The sequence below is a fragment of the Bubalus kerabau genome, chromosome 1, assembly GCF_029407905.1.
Source record: "Bubalus kerabau isolate K-KA32 ecotype Philippines breed swamp buffalo chromosome 1, PCC_UOA_SB_1v2, whole genome shotgun sequence".
Classification (NCBI taxonomy): domain Eukaryota; kingdom Metazoa; phylum Chordata; class Mammalia; order Artiodactyla; family Bovidae; genus Bubalus; species Bubalus kerabau.
Window position 1 is genome coordinate 185,964,696 of NC_073624.1, and position 10,709 is coordinate 185,975,404.

Here is a 10,709-nt window from a genome sequence, read left to right on the forward strand (position 1 = left end):
CCATCCCAGCCGCCCACTAATCCGACTTCTCGCCGTCGTCCTCCTGGTGGGTGTCACCATCATGCCCGTTTTTGTCTTCCTTGGAGAGGTGGGCCTGGGAGCCCAGCGCCGACAGCGAGAGGAGGCCGGTGCCCGCGCTGACCGCCGGCAGAGAAGGGGGCTGCAGCCCCACAGGCAGGGGTGTCAGGGGCAGGGCCAGAGCCTGCAGCTGAGAGAGCTGGTGGGCTTGGAGCTGCTGTCGGATGATGGAGTTCAGCTCAGGAGCAGTGACCTGCTTAGCCCTCTCAATGGCTCCCAAGACCTGCTGCTGGTGCTCTTGGGACAGGTAGGGCAGGACCTGGGCACATATCCCATTTAGCCTCTTGACGATTTCAGCCTGCTTGTGCATCTCGATGTTCAAGCCATAGGACATCTCGTAGTACATCACGTAATGACGCTGCATTTCTGACTTCTCGCTGGCCAGCTTGTCACATTCGAGTTTCAGACTGTGGTACTGAGCCTGCAGCAGTTGAAACTCATCTTTGATGCGATCGCAGGAGTCCGAAGTAGTGAATTTGAGTTGCTGGGGGAGGTGCGACGAGCCCGAATGCCTGCTTTGTGGAAACATCATGTCAGTCGCGGCGGGGGGCGCGGGCTGCACCCCGGCTGTGCGCCCCGGCTCGGGCTGCTCGGGGCGCCGGCGGCCGCGCCTTTGTCCCGGCGCCGATCGGCAGCTCCCGGGGCCGCCGCCGCCGCCTCCCGCGCCCGGCCTCCAAGCGTCTTTTAATTTCATGGCTGCAGTCACCATCTGCAGTGATTTTGGAGCCCCCCACAATAAAGTCTGACACTGTTTCCACTGTTTCCCCATCTATTTGCCATGAAGTGATGGGACCGGATGCCATGATCTTCGTTTTCTGAATGTTGAGCTTTAAGCCAACTTTTTCACTCTCCACTTTCACTTTCATCAAGAGGCTTTTTAGTTCCTCTTCACTTTCTGCCATAAGGGTGGTGTCATCTGCATATCTAGGGTTATTGGTATTTCTCCTGGCAATCTTGATTCCAGCTTGTGCTTCTTCCAGTCCAGCGTTTTTCATGATGTACTCTGCATAGAAGTTAAATAAGCAGGGTGACGATATACAGCCTTGACGTACTCCTTTTCCTCTTTGGAACCAGTCTGTTTTTCCATGTCCAGTTCTAACTCTTGCTTCCTGACCTGCATACTAATTTCTCAAGAGGCAGGTCAGGTGGCCTGGTATTCACATCTCTTTCAGGATTTTCCACAGTTTATTGTGATCCACACAGTCAAAGGCTTTGGCATAGTCAATAAAGCAGAAATAGATGTTTTTTCTGGAACTCTCTTGCTTTTTCCATGATCCAGCGGATGTTGGCAATTTGTTCTCTGGTTCCTCTGCCTTTTCTAAAACCAGTTTGAACATCAGGAAGTTCACGGTTCACATATTGCTGAAGCCTGGCTTGGAGAATTTTGAGCATTACTTTACTAGTGTGTTAGATGGGTGCAATTGTGCGGTAGTTTGAGCATTCTTTGGCATTGCCTTTCTTTGGGATTGGAATGAAAACTGACCTTTTCCAGTCCTGTGCCCACTGCTGAGTTTTCCAAATTTGCTGGCATATTGAGTGCAACACTTTCACAGCATCATCTTTCAGGATTTGAAAGAGCTCAGCTGGAATTCCATCACCTCCACTAGCTTTGTTCGTAGTGATGTTTTCTAAGGCCCACTTGACTTCATATTCTACCTATTTATCTGCCAGATGATGGAAACCTAATGAATCCTACTGTTAAGATAATTGGAATTGTGCAGTATTGATGGAAGAATTCAAGTCATTCAATATTGTTTATATTTTAGCAAAGAAAAGCACTATAACCCTTCTACACTTTATATTTTATGTTTTGTTGCAATACAGAAGTCTTCAAGTTTCTATATCATGTAACAGCTACTTTTAAGGTCTCTAGGTTGTGATTTAGATTAGAATGTTGTATCTTTTTCTTTTTTACATGTTTGTCTCCAGGGTGGAGAAGATCCCCTGGAGGAGGCAATCCACTCCATTATTCTTGCCTGAAGAAGCCCATGGACAGAGAAGGCTGGCAGGCTACAGTCCATGGGGTCGCAAATAATCGGACACAACTGAAGTGGCTTAGCATGCATGCACTCAGTCTGATGTTCTGTCCTCTGTTTGTTTATAATTCTGGTGCCAAGCACTCAGCATTAAATGTTTTAATGTGTCACAATGAAAAAGAACTTTGTTCTTTATCCCACATTTCCCTTCTGTTGTCATTTTTTTTTCTACCATGTTTCATCAAAAATGTTCTCAAAATATTTTTCTAATGACACAGTTTCTTTGTTATCTTTCTTTACAAGGGCTTCCCAGATAGCGCTAGTGGTAAAGAACCTGCCTGCCAATGTGGGAGACATAAGAGACTCAGGTTTGATTCCTGGGTCAGGAAGATCCTCTGGAGAAGGGAATGGCAACCCACTCCAGTATTCTTGCCTTGGGAAATCCCATGCACAGGGAAGCCTGGTGCACTGCAGTCCATGGGGTCACAAAGAGTTGGACATGACTGAGCTTGCACGCACATCTTTTTTTACAAACTTAAAAAAAATTGGAGTATAATTGTTTTACAATGTTGTATTAGTTTCTTCTGTACAATGAAGTGAATCAGGTATACATATACATATATCCCCTCCCTCTTGAGCATCCCTCCCCCCCCAAGTCATCACAGAGCACCAAGCTGAACTCCCTGTGCTATACAACAGCTTCCTCTGCCGTGCTTAATTGCTCAGTGTTGTCTGACCCTTTGCGACCCCATGCTCTGTAGCCTGCCAGGCTCCTCTGTCCATGGGGATTCTCCAGGCAAGAATACTGGAATGGGTTGTCATGCAGTCCTCCAGGGGATCTTCCCAACCCAGGGATCGAACCCAGGTCTGCTGCATTGCAGGCTTATTCTTTACCAGCTGAGCCACCAGGAAAGCCCAAGAATACTGGAGTGGGTAGCCTATTCCTTCTCCAGGGGATCTTTCCAACCCAGGAATCAAACCAGGGTCTACTGCACTGCGGGCGGATTCTTTACCAGCTGAGTTACCAGGGAAGCCACAGCAGCTTCCTACTAGCTATCTATTTTACACATGATAGTGTATATATGTCATTTCTACTATCCCAGCTTCTCACTCTCCCTTTCATTCTTCCCCCACTGTGTTCATACGTCCATTCTCTGTATCCGTGTCTCTACTCCTGCTCTGCAAATCAGACAACACTGAGCGACTAAGCATGGCAAATCAGTGACATTTTTCTAGATCCCACATATATTCATTAATATATGGTATTTGTTTTTTTTCTTTCTGACATATTTGTTTTTCTCTTTTTTCACTCGGTATGACAGACTCTAGGTCCATTTCAGTTCAGTTCAGTTCAGTCACCCAGTCGTGTCTAACTCTTTGCAACCCCATGGACTTCAGCATGCCAGGCCTTCCTGTCCATCACCAACTCCCGGAGTTTACTCAAACTCCTGTCCATTGAGTTGGTGATTTTATCTAAGCATCTCATCCTCTGTCGTCCCCACCTACATTGCTACAAATGACCCAGTTTTGTTCCCTTTTATGTCTCAGTAATATTCCACTGTGCCACATCGTCTTTATCCACTCATCTGTCAATGGACATTTAGGCTGCTTCCGTGTCCTGGCTATTGAAATACTGATGCAATGAGCATTGGGGTACATGTGTCTTTTTGAATTATGATTTTCTCAGAGTATACACCCAGGAGTGGGATTGTTAGGTCATGCGGTGGTTCTATGCTTAGATTTTTAAAGGAGCTGGTATAATGGTCTCTATGGGTGTTAAATTTCATCAAACGCTTTTTCTGCATCTATTGAGGTGATCATGTGATTTTTATCATTTGTTTTGATAATGTGGTGGATCATATTGAATGATTTGTGAATGGTTTGCATCTTCAGAATAAGTTCCAGTTTATAATGGTGTATGATCTTTTTAGTGTATTGTTAAATGTGATTTAAAAAACTTTTCAATCCCAATGGTGTGAGATAGGATATCTTCTTTGGATTATCCACTGATTGACTTACTCACTCTTTCCATAAAAGGGGGATCAGAAGCATGTTTTCCAGCAGATCACAGACTGCCTGTATCTGAGTAGTGAGTGGGTCAGAGGACAATTTCCAAAGATGGGAGAAGCCACACCAATGAGTGTTTCAAGCCAGCCTCTTCTGGTGAGTGAGAAGTCCATATTGATGTCAAAAGTGGCAATTTTTATCTTTCTTTTCCTTTTGTAAAATCACTTTGAGTCAGCAAATGGTAATTGTTAACAATAAGATATTTTTTTGAACGTTATTTCCTAGGGGTTAATGTTTGTTAAGACATATTTAAGATTTTGTATATTTTTGTATATAAGGTTTTCTTAGAATAATAGACAAAATGTGTTTTCCTTTTTGATCAAATTTACTAAGAAGTGGAAATGCCTTTTGACTTTAGAGTGTTTAAACTGTTCTCTGCTCTGGAAAATTCTTTATACATAATGCATTTGGTCTTCTTTTTTTTAAATTAAATTCTTTGCTCAAATATGTCCTTAGTTCTCTAATCTCATCATTCATCGCTACAGTTAATTTCTTTTTCTGTTTATTCCTTCTGACCTCTTTTCCTCCATCCCATCTGCTTTTTCTCTCTGTCTCTTGAGTTGGTCTTGTTGTTTATCACAGCACCAAATTATACCCAACACTGCATTAAATGCTCATTGCTCTATTAATTTTTTCCTCTTACCAATATTAAAATAAACTAGAGAAGTGAAATTGTTTGAAATTCTGAGTCAGGAGTTTGAATACACAGCTTGGTATATAATAAGTGCTCTATAAATCAGAGGCTCTAATAATTTCCCTAGGCTTCCCAGGTGGCTCAGTAGTTAAGATTCTGCCTTTCAAGCAGGAGACATGGGTTCAAGCCCTGGGCCAGGAAAATCTTCTGGCATAATAAATGGCAACCTACTCCAGTATTCTTGCCTGGAAAACTGCATGGACAGAGGAGCGTGTCAGGTTACAGTCTATGGGGTCACAAAGAGTCAGACATGACTTAGTGACTAAACAGCAGCAGCAGCAGTAATCTCCCCATCAAATTGGGACATTTTGACTCATAAAAGGAGTAGAATTAATAATTATGGCATGACAAAAAGAATGAAATGAGACTTGTTTTTCCTTAAAAAATCTGAGGACAGAAATGAGAGATTTGTGAGGAACTGTGCACTTATTAGGTTTACAGTTTAAAAAGATTATTGTGAGTAGAGTCTTAAAATGGACTACAGGCACAAAGAGTTTAAAATCTTAGTGACAATTTATTGCAGTTTACCACAAAAGAGATTATGTCATTTTATGCTTTGTAGTTGGGTAAATTTATTTGAAAAATTTAGAAAGTTTTTTTTCAGTTGAGTTTGCAGAATTTCTTTCAAAAAAGATATCTGAGCACCTTCAAAGAGCAAAGCAATAAGTAATAAACATTAAAGTTCCCATTATTCATCTCATTATTGAGTATCCAACTTAGTAAGAAAATCTACATACACACAAAATAATAGTACATAAGATTTAAAAATGGAAAAATTCACTCTGTGGAAATGGTATTATGATGAAAATTGAAAGATACTCAAGAATTATTTCAAAAGCTGAAACTTTTAGGTGGATTCAGAAAGGAAAAGTGAAAGTGTTAGTCACTCAGTCATGTCTGACTCCTTGTGAACCCTTGGACTGTAGCTGCCAGGCTCCTCTGTCCATGAACTTCTCCAGGCATGAATACTGAAGTGGGTAGCTGTTCCCTTCTCTGGGGGATCCTCTCTGCCCAGGGATTGAATCTGGGTCTCCCACATTGCAGGCAGATTCTTTACCTACTGAGCCACATCAATGAGTGTTCCAAGACAGCCTCTTCTGGTGAGTGAGGAATCCATATTGATGTCAAGAGCAATCCTTTGTATCTTTTTTTTCCTTTTGTAAAATCACTTTAAGTTATCCAGGGAAGCCCTCAAAAAGGAAAATGGAGGGTTAACTGATAGAAGCATGGAGTGGCAGGGAATTCAGAATGACACTCAGTGGCATAGGGTATTAATATCAAAAAGTAAGTTTAAGGGACACTGAGATATGGGTGATGTATTTGGAAAAGTAATTGGTTCAACTTGGGACCTGCCCAGTGAGAGCTGAGTCACAAATATTATCACTGATGTGGTGGGTGGGCAGATGGATATTCGGGTCTTGAGGCTGAAGCCAGATGGGTGAATCTGTGAGCATTTCTAGTTCATGAATGGTATCTGAAGCCAGGGAAATGGATGGGATTGCCTGGAAGAAGGTGAAGATGCAGAACAGATGTGAGAACAGAACCAACTTCTAAGAAGCATTGATCATTAAGTGAGATAGGGGAGAGAGAATTAGGAGGAGGGGATAAAGAGAGTCAGGGAGTAAAAATGGTTATTTACAGTGGGAAAAGGGAGCTTGGTGATGAGAGTATGGTTCAGGGGAATACTTGAGTGAAGAAGGGAGTTGGGGTAGAAGTGAAGGTGTAATGTATTGGGAGTCAAAGAACCCTGTGATCTCTTCATCTGAATGTTGGTGGATTTGTGGGTATCAGCATGTGTGTGGCTGACAGTGACAGAGATTGGAAGGTGAAAACATCCTCTAAGAGGATGGTGGAGGGGCAAGTCTGGAATTGGTACTGGGTGATGACCTGGAGCTTTCTGTCCTTGAGTTCCATCTGGCTGATGCCCCAGGATTCAGTTCTCCATGTCTGGTGCCTGCAGTAGCAGGATTGGTGTAGTTAGGAAGCCAGAAATCACACTGTGGGTCTCTTCCTGGATCTACTTGGGTTTAGATCCAGAAATCAGAGTTATAACAACCTTGTGAATGCCTGTGATACAAAATGTAATTTGCAATTCACTTCAGCAGGAAGAGAGGAGGGTGGTTACCCAAATGCTATGAGAATATTCTCCATGACTGGCAGTCATTTCATTCCCCCCTCCCCTTATCTAATCATCTTCTCTTTTTATTCAAAGTAAAATTTCATTTTGCTTTCAAAGAACAAGCTCAAAAGTAATATGATGCCTCAGACATTGGAGAAGAAAAGACAATACTATTTAGACAAGTCAGAGCAGAGCCACTGTGATGAAACTGCACTTCCTATAAGGCTGACCAGCTGCATTTTCCAGAGACCAGTCACAAGGATAACCCCACATCCTGGCAATGTGGTCAGACACCGTCAATGCGAGGGGACCTTGGAAAAGCCCCCAGCAAGTCTGTGCATTCAGGACACTGCAGGGTCTTCAGGCCTACAGCCCAGTAGGAGAACCTTTCGGGACCATGGACAGCGCAAATGTTTCCAGGCTCTTTGCCCAGCTTAGTGTGGGTGAATCCCTGGGCCATGTTGGTGCCTGGTCTCTGCACACCAGCCCTGAGCCCATCCTTGCCCAGTCTTCAGATGGGGCAGAGATGGACCCAGGATTTGAGGTCTTCCTCCCACACACCCTCTGCAGACAACCAGTAACAGATAGAGATATTCATCAGCAGTCTCGGAAAGTGAAGAGAGCAGGGAAGAGATTGGCTATGGCCTGGAGGGCAGACAGGCTTGTCAGGGGGACAGAGAAAGCCAGGAGTCCTGAGAGCTAGATTAAAAAATAGGAGAAAATCGTCCTGGAAACGCTGAATGATGTGTGGCCCTTGGGAAATAGTTTATGGGGAGGAGGGGGGAGGGACAGCCCTCCATGATACTTGCATCCTTGAATGTCAGCCCTGTTTCTTGATCTGAATTGAGATGCTTTGTTATATTAACATTGCACTCTGTTAAACCCTTTTGTTTGACAAATGTGGGATGAGGAAATGTTTCTGTGGGTAAGAGGTTGGGTTTCACGTGACAAGAAAAAAGATTTTTGCTTGTCCTTGTGCACCTCAATTTCTATTTACTGTGATTTTTAAAATTGACTTTTATATTAAATTCTACAGAGGTTATCTAGCCTGAAGGACTATTTAGTGTTTTATATGTTTTCTTACATTGTTTACACTCAAGGAAGAAATGTCTACCCTAAAGAGATTTTATATATATATATATATATATATATATATATATATATATATATATAAATTTCACTGAAGTATAGTTGATCCACAATGTTGTGCTAATTTCTGATGTATGACAAAGTGATTCCCTTACACACATATATTAATATTCTTCTTCATTATGGTTTATTACAGGTTATCAAATACAGTTCCCTGTGCTATACAGTAAGACCTTGTTTATCCATCCTATATGTACTAGTTTGCATCTGTGCTGTGCTGTGCTTAGTCACGCAGTCCTGTTTGACTCTTTGTGATCCCATGCGCTGTAGCCTGCCGGCCTTCTGTCTATGGGAATTCCCCAGGCAAGAATACTGGAGTGGGTTGCCATGCCCTCCTGCAGGGATCTTCCCAAACCGGGGATCTAACCTAGGTCTCCCACATTGCAGGCAGATTCTTTACTGTGTGAGCCACCAGGGATGCCCAAGCTCCCAATCCATCCCTCCCACTCTTTGTCCCCCTTGGCCACCACAGATCTCTTTTCTATGTTTGTGGCTGTGTTTCTGTTTCCCAAATAAGTTCATCTGTGTAATTTTTTCACTTCCTCATATAAGTGATATCATGTGGTATTTGTGTTTTTAAAGAAATTATATTTTTAATGTCAATTAGCTCTGTAGAAATCTTATTTTATTTAGCTTGCTTTTACACCTCATTCTAATGTAAGCTACATCCTTGTTTCATTTTGTGCTAAATGTTAGATCAAACGTTAAGACATTTTAATGTAAATTTAATTAGCACTTATGTTTGCCTAAAAATTTGTGGCTATTTTTAAAAATTAGATTTAACATTAGATTATTAAGAAGGAACATATTCTCTAAAAACATTTGATGTGGAAAATGACTTGCCAGAAAGCTTATTGTTTTGCCCTGAAATAGGTCTGGAGTCATTGCAATTTTTCCACCTCACAGTGTGGGATATGGGATACATCATAATTTTGTAATTATTTAACAAACAATTATTCAATAAATGATTCATTTTACTTAGAAACAACTTATTCAATAAAACAAGCATTAAAAGAAATAGAGACTCCATTCTTTTTTTTATTTATTTTATTTTTTATTTTTGCCTGTGCTGGGTCTTCATTACTGGGTGTGGGCTTCCTCTAGTTGCGAGCAGGAGCTACTTTCTAGTTGTGGTTCAAAGGCTTCTCATCTCAGTGCCTTCTCTTGTTGGGGAGAACAAGCTTGAGGGTGTGCAGGCTTCAGTAGTTGCAGCACTTGGTCTTAGTAGATGTGGGTTGTGGGTTTGGGCTCTTGAGCGCTGGCTCAGTTGTGGTACACCAGTTCAGATGCCCCACAGCATTGTGGGATCTTTCCAGACCAGGAATTGAACCAGTGTCCCATGCATTGCAAGGCAGATTCTTAACCACTGCACCACCAGGGAAGCCCTAGACTCCATTCTTGAAGAGCAGATGCACAGACTTTCTTGCTCTCTCATCCAGCACAGAGGCAGCAAGCTGAAAACAACCTGGTGCTCTGGAAAACTGGCCTGGATGGCCCCAGGGCACATTCCATCCTCCTCTGGGCTCCCGCATCAAGACCTCCTTCTCTGGTGATGCTTCCTGCTAATGCAGCAGCTGCCTATACAGCAATCATGTGGATACTTGGAGGGGATGAAGCTACCTTAGGTACCAGTCCTGCCTCTGGCCAGGGCAGAAACTGCCATTATGGGCATGTGTGTGAGTTCGTGTGCTTGGAAAGGAGAACAACCAGCTTATGTGGTGTTGGTCCAACCTCTATGGCCCTGACCCAGATGCCCTCTAGGGGAAGAGTGGTATCAGCTCAGATTTGCAGCCCCAAGCTCTTGAGTTCCAGCCATACCCCCCAACCAAAGCAGGGATGGCCATTACACCTGGGAGGAGCCCAGCCTCCTTAGGTTTCCTGTTCCAGTCCTGGGTGCCTTGACTCAGAAACTGTTCATTGTTGTTGTTCAGTCATTCAGTTGGGTCTGGCTCTCTGCGACTCTCTGCGACTGCATTACTCCAGGACCCAATCCTGGGTCCAGCTTTGCCCCATCTGAAGACTGGGCAAGGATGGGCTCAGGGCTGGTGTGCAGCGACCAGGCACCAGCACGGCCCAGGAATTCACCCACACTAATGGCACCCCACTCCAGTACTCTTGCCTGGAAAATCCATGGACGGAGGAGCCTGGTAGGCTGCGGTCCATGGGGTTGCTAAGAGTTGGACACGACTGAGCGACTTGACTTTCACTTTTTACTTTCATGCAATTGGAGAAGGAAATGGCAACCCACTCCAGTATTCTTGCCTGGAGAATCCCAGAGACAGAGGAGCCTAATGGGCTGTGGTCTATGGGGTCGCACAGAGTCAGACACGACTGAAGCGACTTAGCAGCAGCAGCAGCAAGCTGGGCAAAGAGCCTGCTTTTGCGCTGTCCATGGTCCTGAGAGGTTCTCCTACTGGGCTGTGGACCTGCGGTTGCCTGAAGACCCTGCATTCTCCTGAATGCACAGACTTGCTGGGGGCTTCTACAAGGTCCCCTCACATTGATGGTGTCTGACCACATTGCCAGGATGTGAGGTTATCCTTGTGACTGGTCTCTGGAAAATGCAGCTGGTCAACCTTATAGGAAGTGCAGTTTCATCACAGTGGCTCTGCTCTGACTTGTCGAT

The 10,709-nt window shown here is 43.7% G+C and overlaps 1 protein-coding gene and 1 pseudogene across 1 annotated transcript; one reads left to right on the forward strand and one right to left on the reverse strand.

Moving 5' to 3' along the window:
- Positions 1–2: 2 nt before the first annotated feature.
- LOC129626723 (TLE family member 5) lies at positions 3–746 on the reverse strand. Its single transcript, XM_055546109.1, has one exon. The coding sequence runs from the start codon at positions 608–610 to the stop codon at positions 17–19; it is 594 nt and encodes a 197-aa protein (XP_055402084.1). The 5' UTR covers positions 611–746; the 3' UTR covers positions 3–16.
- A 3,322-nt stretch (positions 747–4,068) lies between these two features.
- On the forward strand, positions 4,069–7,973 carry LOC129626722 (methyl-CpG-binding domain protein 3-like 2B; annotated as a pseudogene).
- The last annotated feature ends 2,736 nt before the right edge of the window (positions 7,974–10,709 follow it).